The sequence below is a fragment of the Ictidomys tridecemlineatus genome, chromosome 1 (assembly GCF_052094955.1).
Source record: "Ictidomys tridecemlineatus isolate mIctTri1 chromosome 1, mIctTri1.hap1, whole genome shotgun sequence".
Lineage (NCBI taxonomy): Eukaryota > Metazoa > Chordata > Mammalia > Rodentia > Sciuridae > Ictidomys > Ictidomys tridecemlineatus.
This window is the reverse complement of record NC_135477.1, coordinates 85,839,170-85,863,184: the sequence shown is the minus strand read 5'-3', so window position 1 is coordinate 85,863,184 and position 24,015 is coordinate 85,839,170. Positions and strand designations below refer to the sequence as shown.

General features: G+C 34.4%; 1 protein-coding gene across 1 annotated transcript in view; it reads left to right on the top strand.

Annotated features, from left to right (window-relative positions):
* Fcho2 (FCH and mu domain containing endocytic adaptor 2) overlaps nt 1-20,138 on the top strand; it is a 126,413-nt gene extending 106,275 nt beyond the window's left edge. Inside the window, exons 19-26 of the mRNA XM_078043740.1 lie at nt 1,287-1,416; nt 6,334-6,445; nt 9,530-9,685; nt 10,042-10,174; nt 12,847-13,046; nt 13,729-13,793; nt 17,068-17,232; nt 17,686-20,138. Coding sequence (XP_077899866.1) covers nt 1,287-1,416; nt 6,334-6,445; nt 9,530-9,685; nt 10,042-10,174; nt 12,847-13,046; nt 13,729-13,793; nt 17,068-17,232; nt 17,686-17,708 — 984 coding nt within the window. The 3' untranslated portion in view covers nt 17,709-20,138. The remainder of the gene's footprint in view (nt 1-1,286; nt 1,417-6,333; nt 6,446-9,529; nt 9,686-10,041; nt 10,175-12,846; nt 13,047-13,728; nt 13,794-17,067; nt 17,233-17,685) is intronic.
* The last annotated feature ends 3,877 nt before the right edge of the window (nt 20,139-24,015 follow it).

Genomic DNA, 24,015 nt, shown 5'->3' with positions numbered 1-24,015 from the left:
CCATTGCTGAGGCTGGCTTTGAACTCACAATTGTCCTCAGCCTCCAAGTAGCTGGGATTAAAAGTGTGTGCCACTGCTCCCTACCTGATCTCCTTTTGATTAGTTATTTTTAATTAAGCTGAATATACCTATTTTTTTGAAAAAGGAAATACCTTAGGAAATGTTGCTAATGTGTATCGGAGCAATTAGGAATTTGGAAAGAAAAAGTCCATTCACCCAAGTAAAAGACAAACAAATTGGAGATATATTTTTCTTGGTTGTTTTTATGTTTAACTAGAAAAGTACAAAGACAACAGAATTAAGGTTTTCTCAAACTCATGAGGGAAATACTTTCTAAATGAGGAAGCATTACAAGGAATTACAAAGTAAAATATGGACAAATTTGTAAACATCAAAAATAAAGGGAAAGCAATGTTAATGGAGGGAAATATTTGTAACAAGTAAGGCAAAGGATTAGTGAAAGTTCAGGTAATACTAAACCAAAACCTCATCACATTATTCTTTTTTAAAAATTAATTTATTTTACAATAGAATGTATTTTGACATATAGTACACAAAAGGAGCACAACTTCTCATTCCTCTGGCTGTTTCTTTCTACCATCCTTCCCATCCCCACCCCTCCCCTGATTCCCCTTTACACAAACCAAAGTTCACATCACATTATTCTTAAAACTGAAAATTCATATTCTGTTTTTACCTACCAAGTTAATTAGAAAGCCAAGCATGATGGTGTATACCTATAATTCCTGCAATTCAAGAAAGCAGAGGCAGGAGGATCATAAGTTCAAGACCAGTTAGGGAAACTTAGTAAGACCTTGTCTCCAAAAACAAACAATAAAAATTAACTAAAAAGTCATTTTAGTTATTATTTTTCCTTCTTCTCTGAGTCATCCATTCATTGCTAAGGGTACTGGAGAAATAATCTGACATGTATTGGATAGTGGGGTAAAGTGAATAACCTTTCTGGGAAGCAGTTTGGTAGTATATATGAAGAGCCTTCATATTGTTTAAACTAGTAATTCTGACTTCTGAGAATCTTAAGTACAGTTTTTGACATACAGGATATTTTATGCACAAAGATATTTTTAATAGCATTATTTTAATAACAGCCTCTTCAGCTTTCAGTATATTCTTAAAAATGATTTGACATATGGCATCTCTGATTTTGAATTATAAGAAACAATAAATTCGGCTTGGTATATTTAAATTATCTGATACTTAAAAAATCTTCTCTGACAAGGAAAGAATTGTTTTAGCATTTTGATAAATAACTTTTTGTTTTTAAGCCCAGGCCATTCAGTCCACCTGTAACTTCCAATACCAGCCCACCTCCTGCTGCTCCTTTAGCCCGGGCAGAAAGTTCTTCCTCTATCTCATCATCTACTTCATTGAGTGCTGCCAATACTCCAACAGTAGGTAAGTGGTCATTGTTGATTATGAAATTTAGCATATGAAGGATGAACACTATTTTATATGTACATGTATAACATACATATATATTTTTAATGGGCTACTGAAGAATTTAATAATAGAAATATATTTTAGGAAACATACCTAACATTGTCAAACTGTTCATGTTTCCTTTTGTATTTCAGTCTTTATTATGTATAGAATTTTAACTGTGGCTAGCACTATTAAGGATGAGTCAAGCTGTACATGTAATCCCAGCTACTCCAGAGGTGGAGGCAGGAGAACGGCAGGTTCAAGACCAACTCCAGCAATTTAGCAAAACCCTATTTCAAAATAAAAATAAAAAGGACCGGATATGTAGCTTAGTGTCAGAGCTCCCCTGGATTTACTCCCAAGTAATTTTAAGAAAAAATCAGATGTATAAAGTGCTGGTCAATATAAATAGTTGAAGGCAAAATTTAATGGTATGCTTTCAACCATGAACTAATAATTGCATTCTTTTGTTTTTTGTTTTGGTACTGGTGATTGAACCCAGGGACACTTAACAGTGAGCTACATCCATAGACCCCTTTATTTATTATTCTGAGACAGGGTCTAACTATGTTGCTCAAGCTGGCCTGGAACTTGTGATCCTTCTGCTTCAGCTTCCCAAGTAGCTGGTGTGCACCACTGTGCCCCAGATACATAGATGCATTCTTAAGAAAGTTTGTGTTTTAAAAACAATTATGTTCTGCTAGGCGTGGTGGCACATAATTGTAATCCCAGGGGCTCAGGAGGCTGAGGCAAGAGGATCATAAGATCAAAGCCAACCTTAGCAATTTAGCAAGGCCCTATCTCAGAATAAAAAATAAAAAGGGCTGGAGATATAGCTCAGTGGTTAAGTGCCACTGGGTTCGAGCCCCAGTAATCCCTCCAAAAAATAATAATTGTGTTCTGAAAACAATTGGTTCAGTGAAAGAAAAAGGTTTTGGGCTTTCAATGAATTATATTTTTTATATGAATTTAAATCATAAAGATTTAAAAATAGCTATTACATGAGCTATAAGCCTAAACATCATTGAACAAATCCAGTGTTTTACTAGCTCTAGAATATTTTGCTCAAGAATTTTTCTGTCATTACTTAGTTCTTCCTACAGATTCTTTTCTGAATGTAATAAGCAAAGCCACTTAAATGCATCAATTGTGTTTCAAGAGCAATACCTTAAGTACACTAAATGAGCACCAATTCAGTAGTGCTCAAAGTGTAGTTGTTGGACCTGCAGCATTTGTACCTCCGTACTTAGTAGAAATGCAGACTTTTAAAAATCAGACAATCTAGAAGTGAGGGTACCAAACTTTTTACAGCCCTTCCAAATGATTTTTATAATGCTAAAGTTTGAGAATGACAGTTTTAATTAAGCTGATTTAATTGTATTCAGTTTAATTTGTCAAAATTTACTTAAGAGTAATGTATCTTATCTGTGTGGCCACTGTAAATATAGCATAAGTAATGTAGGCTAGAAGGAAATATGAAATGTTTTGATTTCTAAATGCCTAAACATGTGACCACCTTGTATACCTTCATATATAGCATTTTCCCATCTTTCAGATTCATGTAAATTGAATATATCTAATAAGCTTGTCTTTTTATTTGTTTAATGAACATTTTTATTTTTGTTTGTATATGTGGTCTTGTTAATTTTGCTTCCCACAGATTCTATTAAAAACTACACACACACACACACACACACACACACACTCACACCCTACTAGAAATTTGGAAGCTATAAAAACCCAGCTAAACCAACTCCAAGTATATATCCAAAGGAATCAAAGCTAACTATAGACATGCCTACATGTCTATATTTTTCACAGCACAATTCACAATAGCCAACTTATGGAATCAGCCTAGGTACCCATCAGTAAATAAATGGATAAAGAAAATGTGATGCATATACACAAAGGAGTATTATTCACCCATAAAGAAGAATGAAATCATGACATTTGCAGGAAAATGGATGGAACTGGAGAGCATCATGTTGAAGTGAAATAAGCTAACCTCTGAAATACAACTATTGCCTGTTTTCCCTCATATGTGGAATCTAGTGAGGAAAAAAGACAACATGAAAGTAACAGGAAGACTACTAGAGAAAAGGAAGGGAATGAAAGAGAGCAGGGTAATAGTGGGGTAGAAATGATAAACATGTTATAAGCATGTTTGAATATACCACAATGAAATTCATTATTATTTTTTAAAATATTTTTTAGTTGTCAGTGGATCTTTATTTTATTTATTTATATGTGATCCTGAGAATTGAACCCACTGAGCCACAACCCCAGATCCAAAATTCTTTTTTCTTTACAGTTAAAATGTACAAATAAAATTTTAATTAAAACAAAAAAGTTTACATATAAAATCTGTATGTGGAGGAAAAAAGAAAAAAATCAGGCAGGTAGTCTAGGTAGCCAAAATAAGCTTTAGTTCTTTCACATTATCTAGATTATTTAGAAGATTTTCTATTTCTGAGGAGATTTCAGGTTAATTTTTTATTGAATAAGTCATATTTATGATTTCAGCTAGTGTTGGCAACGGGAGAACCCCAAGTTGGCGACAGTGTTGATTCAGGCAAGGCAGGTGGATATGCCACCTTTGAACAACAGAGGTCTTTAAATCTAAATCTATGAAGTCTTCTTTGTCATGATGCTTTTTCAGCTCTCTGTTTAGATTTAAGTTTTGATTCTTCTTGTTTCTTGAAAATGTTTTCCTGCAATATTTTGTTTTATTTAAATATGATAGAAGATGATAATTTGATTGGGACACTCTCTGAAATTGAAAAGCACTGTGAGACATCACCAGGTATTGTATCAGAAGCAAATATATGTGTTGACTAATGATTCTAAAGTGTATCTAAAACACTTTGTTACCTAGTTTTTCCTTTTCCAGCAGTGTATGATATCTCAGGAATTGAGAATAATACTAAGATTAACTATCTCAAATTTGTGCTAATTGTGTCTAGCTACTGTACAAGATCCATTGATATCAATCTGCAATTATCAAAGATAACTATTTTTGCATTTTCTTTCATTTCTCTCTCCTTGCCTGAGCATTCAGAAGTATCAAAAATAAAAAAAGAAGTATCATTAAATCTGAATTCTAAAGCTGTCAGAATTAGGGGAAAAATGATTAGAAAAGAAGCACAAAGAATGTATCAGCTTAAAAAATTATAATACTTAAACTACTAGAGCAAAGGCTGTTATAAGAAAAACATGGATAGTTGAAGTTGGGAAAACATAAGTAGGAGATAATGGGAGTGAGCCTCTGATTTTTACTCCTAAGTTGAAAGGAATTACACATAAGCACCCATTGTTACAGGAAGATACCATGTGCCCTTTACCTCAAATTTATAAGCTCTCTGGATTTTCAAAGCATGCAGTTGTCTAAATATTACAAACTTAAGCCAGAATTGGAAATAAAAATGTTCTTATTAAGGATACAAAGAATGTTTCATTTCTTAAAAATTCTTTATTTAGATTAATATAGTATAAATTTAGAGATTTTTCTAGGGACTTTAATAAATATTTCATATGTAAATTAATTTTTTGAAAGTATGCTTATGCAATATGGATTTGAAAAGTTAACGAAATTAGAAGATAAAACTTGGATCTGCCAAATGTTAAGTAGATTTTTGAGTATTTTTCTGACTTTCCAAAACTTTACTTGGTAGTATTTCAGTAACAAGCATGACAGTTTACAGGGAAGCCATTTTAAGAATTTTCATATTATTTGCCCAAATTAGAGGATTGAAACAATAACTAACTTTGAAGATTTCTCTTTCCCTCTGTCCCTCGTCTTCCTGTCTCTCCTTCTTCCTCCCTTTTTCTATCCCTCTTTTTTTTCCTAGGTCCTCTTGTATGCTAGACATGCACTCTACCACTATGCTACATCCCCAACCTTTGTAGGTTTCTTTAGATTTTCATAGTCAAAGTAGTAGCAGACATTAATGTTACCCTTGACTATGTGTAAATATCCATTTGTGTGAGTTACTCAAGGAGAAATATCAATTCCATATTTAAAATAGGGAGCCCTTAGTATCCATAGGGAATTAGTTTTTAGGACTTCCTAAGATAACAAAATCCATGGATGTTCAAGTCCCTTGTATAAAATGCAATAATGTTTGCACATACACTCCTGTATACTTTAAATCATGTTTAGATGACTTAGAATACATTATACAGTGTAAATACTGTATTATTTAGGAATAATTATAAGGAAAAAAATAAGTTTTCATTAGGCAATTTTTTCCCAAATATTTTCAATCCATGGTTGAATCGACAAATGTAGAATCTTCATATGGAAGGTCAACTATGTAATTTTCCTTAATTAAAAAAAAGGTTATGGGACTGGAGATATAGCTCAGTGGTAGAGAGCTTGCTGTCTAGCTTGTTGGCAAGGATATAGAGAAAAATTGAGACCTCTTGAGCACTATTAAGAATATAAAATGGTACAGCTGCTGTGGAAAACACTACGGCTATTTCTCAAAAATTAAATGTAGAATTACCTTATGATACAGCAATTTCACTTCTGAATAAATGCCCAAAAGAATTGAAAGCAGAATCCTAAAGAGAGTTTTTTATTCTCATGTTCATAGCAGCACTCATTACAGTGGCCAAAAGATGGAAACAATCTAGCTGTCCACTGACAGATAAATAGATAGCAAAATGTGATATATACATACAGTGGAACTTTATTTCCTTTCTTCTTTTCTTTGTATCACATTACAATTTGTTTATCCTATATTTTTAACCACTCGGTTTCTCTTTGGGGCATCATTGAAATCAGTTATAGGGTCACTTGTGACAACCTAACATTGTGAATCTGACTGTCTTGGTTTTTAATATGTGTCTTCCTGAAAGATTTAACAAATGTTTTTCTATGTATTCTAGGTGTGTCACGGGGTCCTAGCCCTGTCAGCCTTGGAAATCAGGACACTTTACCTGTGGCAATCGCCCTTACAGAGTCTGTAAATGCGTATTTTAAAGGAGCAGATCCCACCAGGTTAATTTTTTAAATACTCCTGTGTTTGTGTGTTTGGGGTCAGGATGGGGTTTATGCTGAATTTTAAGTGTTTTTCTTGGAGTTTTTGTAGGTTCGGGTCTTTTGTTGATTTATTTACATTTTGCTTTCTAATTTCAGTATTACCTTTCAAATTTAAAAATCATTATAATCAGTAATAAATGATGGCTTCACCATATTTTATTTACTGTTTGACTAGTATGGCTGATGGTGTATCTTTGATGAAAGAATGGCATTTCCTAGAGAGACCTAGAATGCATGTTTCATATGAGACTTTTGCAGAATTGGCTTAGCATCTTACTTTTAAGAAAGTCATAATTAAGCATTTGTGTATGACTGTGATAAATGCTAAGGATACTTTAGTAAACAAAACAATGTTCTCTGCTGAGCTTGCATCATTTATCAAGGAAAAACTATATGTTTAGGTGTTGATATATACTGTGAAGAAAAATAAACCTGGATAAGAGGGTGGAGAATAGCAGTGAAAGGGTACTATTTTAGATCTATTGACCAGGGGAAACCTTTCTGAGATTAATTTAAGCAGATATTTGAAAGATAGAAGTAAGCCATGCAGATATCTGGAGGAATACCATTCTAGGAAGAGGGAAACAGCAAGTGGAAGGGACTGGGTAAAAGCGTGCTTGGTATACTCAGGAAATAGCAAAGAGAACCATGTCACTAAGTAGAAGTAAACAAGGGGGAGAGTAGTTGAAGATGCAACCAGCGAAGTACCAAATCAGGTTGGGCTTGTAGGCCCATCATAGAGAATTTGGAATTCATTTTGAATGAGATGAGAAGCCAAGAAGGTTTTGAATGGAAGAATGATGAAATTGCTATTAACATTTTGAAGGAGTATTCTAGCTGCTCTATAGCGAATAAACTGGAGGGAACCAGAATAGATTGAGGGAGAATGAGTTAGGAGGCTAACTATAGAAGTCCAGGTGAGAAATGATGGTGGCTTGAGCAAGGATGTTAGAAACAAGATGGTAGTAGACATGAGACTCTGAATATATTTTGAAAATAGTTTTTAAGGTTTGCTGAGGTAGTAGAATGCTAATTTTGAAGTGCTTGTTATACTACTTAGCCAGGCACCTTAAAGGAATGGATAGAAAAGTGATTGGAGAACTAAGTCCTGATCTCCTACAGGATTGAAAACAGTTAAGACAAGAATGATCTAGCAAAGGAATTTAGACAGCAAGCAGCAAGAGAAAAGAGGAGAGAACCATTACAGTGATGAAGATACTAAATGAATAATCATTTCTTGAAGAAAGATGTGTAGCTACATGTGATGCTGTCAGCAGGTCATAATTTGGCTATTAGCAGTGTAAAGGTCATTGGTGGCTTTTGCAGGAGCAGTTTTAGTGGTGCAGTGGAATTAAGCCTGTTTGCAGGAGAGTGTTGGAGCAGGAGATGATGCAGATTTAAACTCTATTTGGAAAGAAAAAAATATAGATAATTATTTGGATGTTTTGCTCTAAGGGGAAGCAGAGAAGTGGAATGATGGCAGGAGCAAAGTAGCTGAATCAGAGGAGGGTTTTATTTATTTTAGTTTTTGTTAGTTTATTTAAAGTTTATATAAATAATCTTTATATAAACATTTATTTAAAGTTTATATATATACTCTACATAAAGTTTATATATCTGTATATAAACTTTAAATATAGATATCCCAGCATGTCTGTATACAAATGAGAAAAACCCCGTATTTGTGGAGAAAAGAGAATAGACAATGCAGTGAGAGTGAGATCCTTTGGTATGTAAAAGTTGATAAGTTCCAGTCAGTCAGTGTAATTAATCTTAGGTGCAGAAATCTGTTGAAAAAGGAGAGAAGGCATAAGATACAGATAGATTAGGAGTTTACTAGTGAATGTTTGAGGAAGTTCTTTTCTGATTTATTTCTTCAGTAAAATTAAAAGCAAAGTCATCAGCTGAGAGTAGAGGGAAAGGGGATGTTACAATTTAGGGGGGAAAAGAAAGTACGACAAGAATGACTAGATGAGGGCATGTTTTAGAATTATCAGGTAACATCCAGGGGTACTAGTTAAAGAGTTTTGGTTAGATGGTGATATGTTTTTCTGTTGTCACCATCAGCTGTACAGATGTGGATAAGGAGCTAGATTTAGTCCAAACTCTTTATTTGACCAAGCAGTCACAGTGAAAGAAGAACAAGGGAGGGTTTGTGCAAAGAAGAGTATCTTATGATGGACCTAGAATTCCATAAATAGGAGGAAATGAAGACATAAAGGGTGAGTGGAGATTAGTGAAAAAGGTTTAGGAATAGTGGGTTATGGAGGTTTGAATGAGGTTGGGGAATTTTTGAAGATGTGGTATTAGTAAGAATGAGTTTGAAAAATACTAAGTAGGAAGTAGGTAGTGGGGAGTGTGAATTTGAGATTTTGGAGGGGCTGTGCATGGCTGAAGTAGGCTAAAAGGATCATTGGAAGTAAAGGACTGAAGAACTTGGTGACAAAAAATATTGAAAGCACCATCTAGGTGGATACTGAAATCATTAAATTTATGAGACAAGATTGACAGTGAGCCAGAAGCTCAGATTTTCAGGGCATGAAAGGGAGGGAGTATGGAATACAACTTGAAAGGGAAAGGGGTAGTGAGTGCTATAGTCTGATGCACAAGTTTCAAAGAAAGAAGAAATAGAGGGCAAGGAGGAGCAACGAGGAGCAGGAGGGACATGTACCAATAACACCATCAGGTCCAGTGCTTTATGGGTCTAAGAGGGGAACATAGCTACAACTAGGGGTAGTATTCCCAGGGAGGTAGTGCCCTTAAGGTAGTTCAGGGGATGGTAAAGAAACATTATTAGTGTGCTTACATTTGTGTTTGAAGTTTAATTCTAGGAAAAGATGATGCTAGATGAGTGTTCTGTTTCTCCTAGAATCATTTTTATAATTAAATTGAAGAAATAATTCATCCATAATTATGATAAAAGATATATATGTACACATTGTCACATGTATATACACATACATGTATTTTTTTAAACCAAACATGCTTTAATTAGAAATTAAAGTATCTTATTTTAGCACTTACCAACGTTCCCAATTTCAGATGTATTGTGAAGATCACTGGTGATGTGACTATATCATTTCCAAGTGGAATTATTAAAGTCTTCACTAGCAATCCCTCTCCTGCTGTGCTGTGCTTCAGGGTGAAAAATATCAGCAGACTTGAGCAGATTCTTCCAAATTCACAACTTGTGTTCAGGTTTGTGTATGTTTGTTTTGAAGGTTGAAGTTTCTTTGAAAGAAATGTTTATAAGAAATTAATATTTAATTTGAGGACAATACCAAAATTATTTACTATTATTAAACAGTCTCTGTGGTTTTATTTTGTTTTTGAATTAGTGACAGTTATTTTTAAAACTTTTTGTTTCATTCCATCTTATTTTTCAGGCAACCTTCTCCTGTGTTCTTTCTTCATCCTCTAATCTGAGTTTTCTCTCATCCCATCTTTGGGTTCATTTCTACTAGTCTTAGAGAATTACTTATCAAATTATTACATAGAGGCAAAGGAAAAATATAAGTCAAATAAAATAACAAAAATGTTTCTTATGCATGTAGTGATCCATCACAGTGTGATTCCAACACAAAAGATTTTTGGATGAACATGCAAGCTGTTACCATCTACCTCAAGAAGTTATCAGAGCAAAATCCAGCTGCTTCGTATTATAACGTGGATGTATTAAAGTATCAGGTGAGTATTACATCATTGAAGAAACCCTAAATTAAAACATTAGCAAATGGAGTCTAGCACATCAGTAAATGAATAAATATATCTTAGCCAAATGAGGTTCATTTCAGGAATGCAAGCATGTTTCAAAACTAGAAAATCTGTTAATAAATGAGTGGATGATACAGTCAATTTGATAGAATTTGTTTAAAGTACTGAATAAATATAAATACATAAATTTGTACTTAACCTGAAAAGACCAGTAGCATTAGTCTTAATAACAAAACTAAAATAATTAATTGAAGAGAGGTATGGCAAAGACACTCATTATTCCTATTAATACTAACAAGATTGTTATTGAAGATTTTTCTAAATGTGTTAAGCCAGTACAGTTGGATAAGAGGATAAAATAAGCAGTAATAAATATTGGAAAAGAGGAACCAAAATTATTATTCTCAGGTGATACATTCCTAGAAAATTCAGGAGAAGCAATTAGGAAACTATTGTGATCTAGGGGAATTTAATAAAGTGACCAGTTTAAAAATTAATATCAAAATTAATAACTTTTTCAATCAGAAAAACTAATAGAGAAAAATACAATAAAAAATAGGAAGAAACATAACAGTCTGTTGGCCTTGCATATATGTAGAAAAGTATTTATTCATTTAAGGGAATATTCACGATATAAAAAGTTTAGTTGTTTTTAAATTAAGTTTAAATTTAATGTGACTCTGATCAGAGACCCCATAGAGATTATGTCTTTGTTTATGTTTGGAGACTTGATAATTATTTTCAAATTCTCTGGAAGAATAAAAGACCTGGAAGACTAGGTCAAGAAATGTTCCAAACACTAAAGTGAAGTAATATTTTAGTTTCTTGCTGGTGAAGATGAGGGGATGTGGTACAGGGAGGAATCCTTATACACAGTTAGTAGGGATGTAAATTAATACAGCCACAATGGAAGAAAGCTAAAAATAGATCTACCATATGACCCAGCTATCCCGCTCCTTGGTGTTTATCCTAAAGAATTAAGTCAGCATATTTTAAACATACATGATGCCTATGTTTCATAAAGATACATATACCTATGTTTATTGCAGTACATTTCACAGAAGCTAAGTTACGGAAGCAGTCTAGATGCCCATCAACAGATGCTCTACCTAGTATGTAGGGGTGTGGCCACTTGTTAATGGGAACACAAATAGAACCTCAGAGAAGGCAGTTGTAGCAGATTGTTGGGTAGATATAATCTTTAATTCAACAATTCCACTTCCAGAAATTTATTCTCAGAAATCATAGTAAACGGGCAAAGATAAGATACAAAGAACATTCATTGTAGCATTGTTTGGAAACAATCTAAGTATATATCAGCAAAGGAAAGAATTGATTAAATGAGTTCTTACAGCCATTAAAAAGAATGAGTTATGGGGCTGGGGTTATGGCTCAGTGGTAAAGTGCTTGCCTAACACAGGTGAGGGAGTAGGTTCAATCCTCAGCACCACATTAAAAAAAAAAAAATAGAATGAGCTGGCTGTGGTAGCATGTTGTTATAATCCCAGCAATTTGGGAGGCTGAGGCAGAGCATTGCAAGCAAGTTTGAGGCCAGCCTCAGTAATTTAGTGAAGCCCTAAACAATTTAGTAAGACCTCAAAAAATAAAAAAGGCTGGTGTGTTTTAGTGCCCTGGAGTTCAATCCTCAGAGAGATGGGGTGGGGGTTATTATTTTTTTATTATTTAGTGCGTGCTAATTGCTAGGAGCAGGACAGGAGGACAGTATACATAATTAAATAATATTGTTTTTAGAGATAATGACATGGAGAAAAGGGGAAAAAAAGTTAAGGAAGATTGAAAGGGTAATTTTTGTGGGGGCCGGGGAGGCAGTACCTGGGACTGAATTCAGGGACACTCGACCACTGAGCCACATTCTCAGCCCTATTTTGTCATTGTATTTAGGGTCTTGCCAAGTTGCTGAGGCTGGCTTTGAACTCTAGATCCTCCTAACTCAGCCTCCCTAGCCACTGGGATTACAGGTGTGCGCCACCACACCTGACAAGTGTAGTTTGAACGAAAATTTGTAAAGGGTGGTCAGTGTAGTTTTTCTGTGTGTGTGTGTTACTGAGGATTGAACCCCAGGGCCTTATATATGCTAGACAAACATTCTACCACTGAACTTTATCCAGGATAGCTTTTTAAATGGCTTCAAAAGGAGCCCTTTGAGCAAAGAGTTGAAGAATTGGAAGAAAGTGTGTCATTGATTAAAGTCAACCATATTAAGTTGGAAGTATTGATTGCAGGCTTGTGGAACTGTTTGGTGAATCTCCCCTTTTTCTATTGTTTTATATTTAAATTCTCATTATTCATAAATAATTCTATGTTGAATATTGAAAAGTTCTCAAACTTTACACAAATAAATAAGAATTATCTGATAATATGCTGATTTCTGGGCATTGTCTCTAAGCTGTCAAATCAGATTTTTCAGCAGTTAGAGCCAGGGGAACATGCACCATATACAGGCACTGCAGATGTTTTGACGTTGGTCATCCCAGGTGTACATGCTGAGAGTGACCCTTTACTGTTACTAGCATCAGTACTCTTATTAGATAGTTTTGATTCTGTAAATTCTTATGTTCAAGTATCTGTGTATTGAATGACTTAATTTACTCTTCAGGCCAAAGACAATTTTTTTCTCTTTAAAGGTATCGTCAAATGGCATTCAGTCCACTCCTTTGAATCTTGCAACATACTGGAAATGTAGTGCCAGTACCACAGATCTTAGAGTGGATTATAAGTATAATCCAGAAGCTATGGTGGCACCTAGTGTGCTTTCCAACATACAGGTGGTGGTACCAGTGGATGGAGGAGTCACAAATATGCAGTCCCTTCCCCCTGCAGTGTGGTAATTTAAATATATTTCTGAACTCCTGCTAAATTTCTATTGCAGCCCACAACTTTTAGAACCCAAGTTTTCAAAATTATCTTACAGATTTCAAAAGATTTAGTACAGTTTTTCCATAGAAATCATGCTATGAAAAATGCTGTTAATTTTACTAGTCAAGATATAGTAGCCTTAATCCAAAATAATCAGTTTTGCTGTAAATGCCATCCGACTGAATGATTACCTTTAATTGCTAAACTTCTTTTAAAAAGTGATAATTATTCTACAGGGTTAAAAATATCATTTGGTATATCTCTAAGAACACCTGTTAGTGTTCAGTAATATTACCGTCCTCTAACTACCTCCTTCCTCTCCTCTGTTAATATTAGTATAGACTCTAACAACTCTTTATATTTGTTTCATCATTTAATAACAGTGTTTTCCCGAGTACCTATTTAAGGTACCAAGCCACATATACCTATTCAGTTTTCTTTTATCAGTAGAAACTAGAGAACTTCTATAATCTGATAAATTTCCATTAACTAAGAAAGAACATTTATTTATGCTACATCATAAACATATTTCTTAGCAGTGTAGTTATTAATAGTAAAAATACTTTAGGTGCTTTTATTTATTAAGTGCCCATGTATGCATAAGTTAATGTATTAGACACTTAACCTGATGATATTTATTCATGTTACAGGAATGCGGAACAAATGAAAGCCTTTTGGAAATTGTCTGGTATTTCAGAAAAATCAGAAAATGGAGGTAAGTATATGCATGCTTTTTTGTGGTGTAACTGAAAATAGATTTTGTTGTTCTTGTTTTCTTTTTGTGTATGTGTGGTGCTAGGGATCAAACCCAGGATCTCAAACATGCTACATGCTAGACAGGTGCTGCACCAGTGAGCTATTTCCCCATTTGGGGGTTTTTAGGCATTTTTTATGGAAAGTTGCCTCCTGGAATTGCATGCCTTCAGTTCTAGAACTGACCACTAGGTGGAAGTTAACACCTTAAATATACTGGACCAGCTATGATTCAGATTTTTCCTTTCTAGATTAAAGGAGCTTTCCCTGCAAGAAAATGAACATGTTTTGTTACAACTTTATAAATATTATGTAAATGCTTCTCATATTTACATGATAACATTAAGAAAAAAACACCTAATAAAATGAATTTAAAAAATAGAACTGTCTATCCCAGGTAGGTAACCTAATAACTAATTAAAACTAATTGAACACATTATTTGGTTCATTCTGGCCCCCTAGAAATCATTTAGAATCTTCTTACTTTTTAAAACCTCTTGCCCACCCCAACTTAATAAGAAAATCTTTCCTGGTTGTTTTTCCTTATTAGAACTAACCATCAGCAGTCTTTAATTCTGTGAAGATTATTTTTAAAAGTTGTTATTTGCCTCCTTCAAGTCCGTACCCATGTTTCCAGTAGGAAGGAAAAGTCTATTCTTGCTGGTCACTCCTAAGATCTCCCCTAACTAAACTTAAAATTAGCATGTGATTCCCAGGACAATCTGGTGTTTAATATTAGATAGTTTAATTTTCTCTAATAAAAAGAGAAGTCTTCTTCCTTTTTTGGAATGTTTAATTAGCCTCCAATAACTTTTCCTATTGAGAAGGTAGTTTTGTCCTCTACTCTTTTTTTTCGGATTTTGCTCAACTTTTTCTTTTTGAACATTTTGAGCATAATGTCAGTAATTTTTCTCCTACATATTTTTGTGTAAAGTACCATGAGCATGTCTTTATTGTCTTTTCCTTTATACCTGTTAGGCAGAATCAGACCCTTACTAAAGAGGTACACTTTGAATGAAATACCAAGCTAATCTGCAGTTCCTTTTTTCTATTTGGTACTTAAAGGTGGCTGTTTTCAGGTATCCAGGTACACTGACTTTTAACCTAGTTATATGACTTTAGGGAACCACACTGAAATTCCTAGTTTAAACTGGAAGTAAGTTAGACATCCTACCTGCATTGAGGACTTGCAATCATCTAGCAAGAAGGGAGGATGTCTTTCCTCCCCACTTAACGCAACTGTACAATAACTCATAAATACTTATCAAGAGAGGAATTTGTACTCAAAAATAAGCATTTTTTTAAGGAGAGAGAGAACTTTTTAATATTTAGTTTTTTGGTGGACACAACATCTTTATTTTATTTTTATGGGTGCTGAGGATTGAACCCAGTGCCCCGTGCATGCCAGGTAAGCACATTACCACTTGAGCCACATCCCCAGCCCTCAAAAATAAGCATTTTTAACCACATATTTTAATAGTTTCCTTCTGTTTTTTAGGTATAAAAGTCTCTGTGAAAAATTTATAAATCTGATTGTACTGTAAAATAAAAATGTTTTCTCTTCTGGCTCTGTACCCAGAAGAGGGACAGGAAATAATTCTGAAGTTTAAGAAGTTTCTTAAATTGACTGGTCTTTGCTCCTACTGTAATTTTTAAGAATTGCAAAAGTTTGGCTGTCTTCCCCTCTGTAGGTAGCCCACATTCTCCCTTGAGTGCATGTATATTTCTTGCTTTACCCTCTCTTTTGAGATCACTCCCATTTTCCCTTGAATATGTATCTACTTTCCTAAATAAACCTCTCAAATTAAAAAAAAAGTTATAAAAGTTTAAGGAAGACTTGGACAACTGTTAAGAGTTCTGCAGCAGTTCATCTCCACTCTGATCTGTGCCACCAGGCACAATAGAATAGACCAGTGTTGTGACATCTTGTTCCACATTTTTTTCTACTGTTACACTTCTGTACAGGGAATCATACCTAGCAAGTCTTGTCTATTTTACCTAACCAGAAACATGGGAACTCTTCTGAATTCCTACTCCTTTTTCACCTCTTGACTTCAACTCCTAAATATCCTTCAGATGCATTGTTCTTTCCTTTCCCTTGGCCTAGTTCAAATCCCTGTTTCTTGACACTTGTGGTCCTAAACTATTTTGTTGACTTACAGCTGGTCTTCCTATTTTGAATCTTGTTTTTCCCTTCCTTTCTAGGGCACTAATCGGAGATATTCCTGTCTTCCTTATCATGGGTGATTTCCCAAAGTCCTCACAACTAGTCTAATCTACTGCTCTACACTTGTATCATATTTTCCAGCTATTCTACTATAGATGTAGTACTCTTTTTATACTTTTTAGATGCAGTTCTCTTAAATGCATTGGGCTCTTGCAGGTCTCCTGTCTCTGTACCTGTGTAACCATCACCACTACCAGAAGTTAATAGCTTCATGTAGAGCTATGTGCTTTTGTGCCTATAGCTTCTGGGAGCTCTTTTACAGCAATTATCATATGTGTTATTACTATTGGTTTAGTGTTGTCAAGGATTAGAGAGTGTGTTGAAAAAAAATTGTTATATCAAAAGGAATTTCTGAAAATCTCAGGCATGATGTTAGACAAGTAAAAATTTTTCTTTAAAGAAGAGTGAATAGAAAATAGTAATGTTGATAACAATTCTTTCCAACAATAGCTACTTTTCCTTTTTTACCTCTCTGGTTCCCATTACTCAACAGTAATTTTGTTTTTTACTTTATCCTGCCTATATATATCCCTACTAGCATTTCCCTTTCTGCTGCTCTTAATTGCTTATTTCTTTCCTTTTGACTTAACTTCAGTGTGATCCAGCCTAGGAGTCTCAATAATAACCATCTCTGAAGATTACTGTTAAGAAGATGGAGGGCTGGGATTGTAGCTCAGTGGTAGAGCACTTGCCTTGCACTTATGAAGTCCTGGGTTTAATCCTACAGCACCACATAAAAATAAATAAATAAAAATAAAGATATTGTATCCACCTACAACTAAAAAAAATTTAAAAAAGAAGGTGGATTGATTATAAAAAATCAGATTCACTGAATATAATCTAATTTGGAAACAAGATAATGGTTTGTTTTTCTTGTACACATTTCATGAATTTAGAGCGGGACTGATGGGACTGATAATAGTTTAGTTTATGTGTGATTTAATTTGTTGTGCAATGTATTTTACCTCATTTAAGTTTGTTCTTTCTTATTTATTTGTTTGTTTTGTAGGTTCTGGGTCCCTCAGGGCAAAATTTGATCTTTCAGAAGGACCCAGTAAACCCACAACACTTGCAGTGCAATTCCTCAGTGAGGGCAGTACACTCTCAGGAGTAGATATTGAACTTGTTGGCACTGGCTATAGGCTTTCCTTAGTAAAGAAGCGGTTTGCCACTGGTAAGTTGAAATTTTTAATGTACATGGGAAACATTTATATTCTTTTTTTTGGTTGGGTGGGGGGACCAGGGATTGAACTCAGAGGTACTCAACCACTGAGCCAAATCCCCAGTCCCATTTTGTATTTTATTTAGAGACAGTCTGAGTTGCTTAATGTCTCACTTTTGCTCAGACTGGCTTTGAACTTGCCATCCTCCTGTCTTAACCTTCTGAGCCACTGAAATTACAGGTGTGGGCTGCCTCAACCAGCTGAAACATTTGTATTCTAACAGCTACTAAACAGCTGTTAAGTAGTTGATAATCTAAAGGCATGGAAATTGTTTCCTTGAACCTTGGAAATGTGATTCTAATGTATTCTAAATAGCAAATGGAAAATAGGGTTCTGTGTCCGTGAGCACAATGAAAAATGTCCTTTGAATATATTTGAAACTATAATTTCTTGTTGTTTTCCAGGACGATACCTGGCAGATTGTTGATGGACCTGAGAAAGTGGTTGGCTTAAGGGAGTAATACAGACCTGCCATTCTGCATTATACCTGTTCTTTCCAAACACTATTGTAACTTATATGATTTCTTTCAAACTTAGACATATTTGAGAGCTAACTACAAACATTAAATCGCACTTTCAAAGTGAGTCATTGAAAGAAATAGCACTGAAATGATTTTGTACGCTGTAAACGATCATATGCAATATTCAGGAAACACATTTATTCCGATTCTCAGTAAAAATGAAGTTTTCATAGGCTAAAATTTTAAATTATCTTCAGTGTCTATGTTTAAAAGGGGGGGGTTATAGTGTATATCAGGCCTAAAATTTCAGGAGAGCAAGCACAAAATAATTTAGCTTTCCGTAAATTTTTAGTCTAAGATAGCTTTGAAATTTCATAAGTTTGATATTGAATGAATATGAACAGAACATGAATTCTAAGTTTTAGATAATGTTAATAACTCAGATCACTCAATTAAATTGAGTTATGTGCCATAAGGTAATCAAACCAGAGTTCCAGCTGTATGCAAAAAATCTATAATTTGATTCTCATAAACATATTAATAAGGTGTAAATGGTGTTTTATATGATTTTTGAAATTTTCTCAAGTGCAATGTGTTTTAAAAATAAGCTTGCAAAAGACAGCAGAGAAATTTACTTCTGCAATTAACTTTATAGAACTTGTGATTGTTTTGATGAATTAATGGTGTAGATTTAATTTATTTTTATATGGATTGCATAATGTGTGCCTTTTAAAACAATAACAAAAACCAGAAACGTGCCTAAGTTTGTGTTCATTAATGTGCCTCACTTTTTTCCCCTTACAATAGATCTCTTACTCAGAATCTTACAGTGGTTATGAATTTTTATAGGATATTTGCAATTTTTGTTAATACCTTTGGCATTCCTTTGGGAAGAGAATTCAGAACAACTAAAGGATAATTTATACTTCAGAACCCTGGCTCACCTTAGTGATACACTGTAGCCACTAGACAGAGAAATAAGCCTAAGAAAGTATGTTTACAGGAGGAAAAAATTACCTTCAGATATCTGACATTAACCTCATCAAAAGTATGTGAAACAGATAAATTCTGAAAAACTATGATGGTAAATTGGAAACTGGTATTTTAACTCTCAATTAAGCATTTCCCTCAACCGTGTTTATTATCACTGAAAATTTACACATTTTTAAACTGATTATATTGTGAACATGAGATTTGTAGTATTGTATGAAGAACACATTTTTTAAAGATTATTTTTGGCCCCAGAGGGAGAAGTACTATCACTTGTTTTCATTTGAACAATTGGAAAAATTACCAGTTTTTGTGTTTTTATTATTTAATTCCTACATGGTAAATATAGGTAAATTATTTGAAGCGATAGATTGGATTAAGCTCTTAAAATGAACTATTCATACTAAATAGTAAAAAGCCTAACTTTGTATTCATGAAATATTTTAAACAAAGTTTCATAATTTACAGATGGGAATTTATTTATAATGACAAAAAACAGTGTCATTCATTTTGCAAAGAATTGATAACTTGTGTTATATATGATAATTTATATAAAACCACTAATTGTAATATTAAGCTTTACAGAAAATAAAACCCCTATCACTAGACATTTATGTAACATCTTGCTACATTCTAAATATGCAGAAACTCTACTCCTTAGCAGTATGTAACACAGTATGTGCATTTTTATATATCCAGTGTTAGCCCAATTCTAAATTTAGATTTGACTAAAGCAACACATAAGACAATTTGCTAAAATTTTAGTCTTTACTAAATAGCAAAATTAGGATTTCTAACTCTTATATTGTGCTCTTTTAAATGCCAATTACAGTCCTTTACTGGAATTTTAACTGTAAGTCTGCTTTGCAATCAAACTACTTTTATTAGGCAGTTAATATTTCATTATTGGAATTCAGACACTATTATACTCACCATGTTTGTTTTTAATCAAGTATTACCTTTAAAATGTACAATTAGTGAAATGGTTAAACTTCTGCACTTTCTTAATTGCCACAGTTTTCATACCAAGTGTTGATACATAAATTTGTATTGGGTACAGGTTACAATTTTGAAGCCATATGAGTTTATACTAATGTTTTTTTTCTTTTAAAAATTCACTAATAGTGTAAAAAAACCCACAGATTTTTGATGGGAAATATGTCTAGCAAGCTGGTTCTTGCTTATGTATAGTGATAAACTTTGTAGCTGCCTCTTTAACCAAGATTTTGTAAACACAGAATGCTAACAAATGTGAGTTTTTAAGGATTGTTATTTACTACTTTGGATTGTAATTAGAACAATGCACATTTATCTTCCAAAATTTTGTAAATATTTTTGATTTTTTTCATAAAATGTAAATTTTACATAAAAGTTGTACCCTTAATAAACATGTAATATATAATTTATCAATCGGTTTTTGTGTTTTTGTATGCCTGTTTGTAGTAATAGCTTGTCATAGATGTTAGGACAATGCAAGCCAGCAAGAAATGAATAATTGGTTTTGAACTTTATGCAGCCATTTGTGCAGGTATACAGATTGAAGTATTACTTAGTTTTTATTGGTCATATAGAAAACTACATTTGGAGTATATCTCCAAAATGTTGAAATTGTCTAACAAGGGACTGTATTTTTTTGGTACTGGGGAATTAATCCAGGAGCGCTTAACCACTGAGCCACATCCCTGGCCCTTTTTAAATTTTATTTAGAGACAGGGTCTCACTGAGTTACTTATGACTTCATTAAGTTACTGAGGCTGGCTTTGAACTTACAGTCCTCCTGCCTCAGCCTCCCACTACCCCCAGCCATTGGGATTACAAGCGTGAGCCACTGTGCTCAGCAAGGGACTGTTTTTAATGTGTTTCTAAATATGTTTAAATTAATGTTGTTTAGCAATGACTTTCCTCCAAACCAGTATCTGCTCAGGAACACAGTCTACACAATTTAAAAATTATAATGTTCTAAAGAGGTAGTCAAGAACATGAGGCCTTAAGAAAAGAAAAAGTAGATTTAGGAAAAAAAAATGGGAGAAGAAAATGATAAAAAAGAATTCATCCTAAATATTGAAAATTTTGTCAAATCTCTTGTCACCAAAAAGGAGCACTTTAGGTATTTAGGTCAAGTTGGGAAACCCATGGAAAGATCAAATAGTACTCTCAACATTCATACCATGACTCTGTTGTGTCAGTTAGCTTTCTATTGCTATGACAGAATACCTAAGAAAAACAAAGGAAAATTTATTTTGGTGCACAGTTTCAGTCTATCATCAGCAGGCTTCATTGCTTTGGGCCTGCAGTGTAGCAGAATCTCATGGTGGAAGCATGTGGTAGAGGAAAGCTGCTCACCTTGTGGTAGCCAAGAAGAGCGAACAGTAGAGGGAGGAATATTACCCTTCTAGGGCTCACTTCCAGTGGCCTACTTTCTCTAACTAGGCCCCACTCCTAAAGCTTCCACAACCCCCAGTAGCATCAACTATGAACCCATTCTATGGAAGTCAGAGCCCTCATGATCTAATCATTTCCAAAAGTCTCACCTCTGAACAATACTACTTTGGGCACCAATCTTTCAAGGCATAAACCTTGGGGAATGTTTCAGGTCCAAACCATAATATCCATCATGTTTTTCTTTGTTATTTTTTCTTTTCTCCTTATCTCCACTCTCGCATTTATGGGATGATAGGATTCTAACTGCTGTAAAAGTCTCAAGGGCTGAACACAATACAATATTGCTACATCACAGTCTGAGTAGGTTCAAGGATGAGCTCTGCTCTATATAGTAATGTGGGAACCCAGGCTCCTTCCATTTTGGATTCTGCTCAAGAACTCTATTTGGCCAGAGAAGGAAAGAGCAAAGATTACATGGAAGTTTTTTTGTGGGCCAGGCCAAGGCTTGGAATCATTAGTTCTGCTCACAGTCCATGAGCCAGAACTTGATCTTGGGGTTCCAACCAACACAGGGAAAGATGGAAAGTGTGGTTTGGCTCTGTACCCAAGAGGAAAAAGAAAATAGGGTTTTGATAAATAAAGTAATCCTCTGCCACACTCCCTGCCCCTCCTCCATTGTGTTCCTTTCCCTATTCCTTGCTCAAATGTGCATTTAAAGGCATATTTGGCTTTTTGTACTAAAGTTTCATGTCCCTATTTTTAAATATATATACATATTTTCCATATTTGCTTTCTGATTACTTCTGAGTGATCATTTGTGATAACTTGGAAATCATTGTTAATCTTTGGCATGCAGAGTTTTCTGTCAAAATATTTTTAACTTCAAATAACAAAAGATAAAAAGAAGAATGGTTTAAACAGAAACAGATGGTTTTCATATCATAAAATCTGTAGGTTTTCTGTTGCCGTCATTAGTCAGCACAGATTATTCTCATGGTCTTTCCCTCATAGTTGGAGTATGGCAGTGACAGCTCCAGACTATGTCCACAGCTGTGGAAAGGAGCAGTTCCAGTATGTCTGTCCTTTTTATCTAGAGAGAGAAAACTTTTCCTCAAGTTCCCAGACTCTCTGCTTACATCATCTTATTGACCAGACTGATCTAAGGGGCAGAGAAAAGTAGCCTTTATGGTGAAAGTGAGTAAGGGAGGAGGGGCTAGAAACAGCTGAAGGGGAGCTGGCCCACAGTAAGACACAGTATTCCTGACTGATACAAGCATGTTGCTGGCGTATTGCAGTCTAGCCTTTGCACCCTTCCCAATCAACCTTTTCACCTTTTCCAACAGTGTGAACTCAGCAGTGAGTGGAATGAAGACTTGAAACTAGGTGTTCTACTTTTTTATCTTAGGATAGTAAATTGGCATAATGTATCTTCTTAGCAATTTGAATCCAAAGCCTTTTTATTTAAAAAAAATCTGTCATATAAAATAGCAATCACTTCAAGAAATTTGTCCCAAGAAAATAATGTGAGAAGTGAATACATGTATACAAAGATGTTCATTACAACATTGTTTATAGTGTGACAAAATTGGGAGAGTTGGCAAAGTGAATTGATAACTTCTATAGAGTGAAACACTATGTAGCTGTTGTTAATAATCACAAAGGTCCACAGTCATTGCTACCACAATATTGTTAAATGGTAAAAGGTAATATGCCATTTTTATTTTAAAAAGTGTATGCATTAAGAGCAAAAATCTCTGGGTGATAGGATTTTTATTTTTTACAAATGTTTGATGTTGCCTAAATTTTATTTTGTTTTTATAATGACTACATATTTCATTTTCAATAACTTTCTATTTTGGAAAAATAGTTTTAGAGTGCAAGTTGCACACAAGGGCCTTTCTTTCTGATCATTGCCTTAAATCTTCCACTTGATCCTGTGTAACCAGGTTTTAGGCTTATTAAGGTATGGAAGTTTTCCTGCTCAATTTTTAAAGTTTATTTTTCTTCTTTTTATGTCATAGCTATAAATGTCATGATTTATTTTGCCGAAGTGAATATAGAATCAATTGTTTCACTGTTTATTCTGGGAATATAATTTGCCCAAATTACTTTCTTCTTCTTCTTCTCCTTCTCCTTCTTCTTGCAGTTGGACACAATTCCCTTCCCCTACTTTATTCATTCATGCTTTTAATATGGTGCTGAGGATTGAACCCAGCACCTCGCATATGCCAGGTGAGTGCTACCTCTGAGCCTCAACTCCAGCCCCCACCACCACCAATTACTTTCTTAGAAATATGATGCAAAGGAGGGACAGAGGGTAACTTTTGAAAAAAATTAAAGCCTTTTAAAGTTCAGAACCTTAATGTCATCACCTCATTAGATAATGACTGATTTGCTCCTTTAAAATTTCCAAAAAAATGGCCTGAAGAGTGATGAGTTTGCAACCAAGGTTGGATTGTTTGGTTTTCCATTTTATGTTTGTGAAATATTTCCAATAATTAGAAAGCTTAAGCAAGTTTCAAATTTTTCAGAAAATGCAAAAGGCATACTTTGAAGCCATTTCCATGCCAATTTGCATGGCTCCCTTGAGCATATTTGTTATCAAGAGTACCCAAACTGCAGCTGCTGCTCGAGGTAAGGTGGCCCTTATACTTCTTGGTGATTGACTGATTCATCAGAATCAGAATCCTGTCTGCCTGTAATTGGAATTGCTGAGTTTACTTCCTTATGATCTCAACTTATGGCAACCACAGTATTCAGTCAAAGACCCCAGGGCCACTGAAAGACCCCAGCCAGTTCTCTAGTTGGAGAGTAGGAGCAGTCCCTCACGGTACCATTAGACTAGAAGTAAGTAAGCAATACAAAACTTGCTTCACACATCTGCTAAGGAACCGTCCTCAG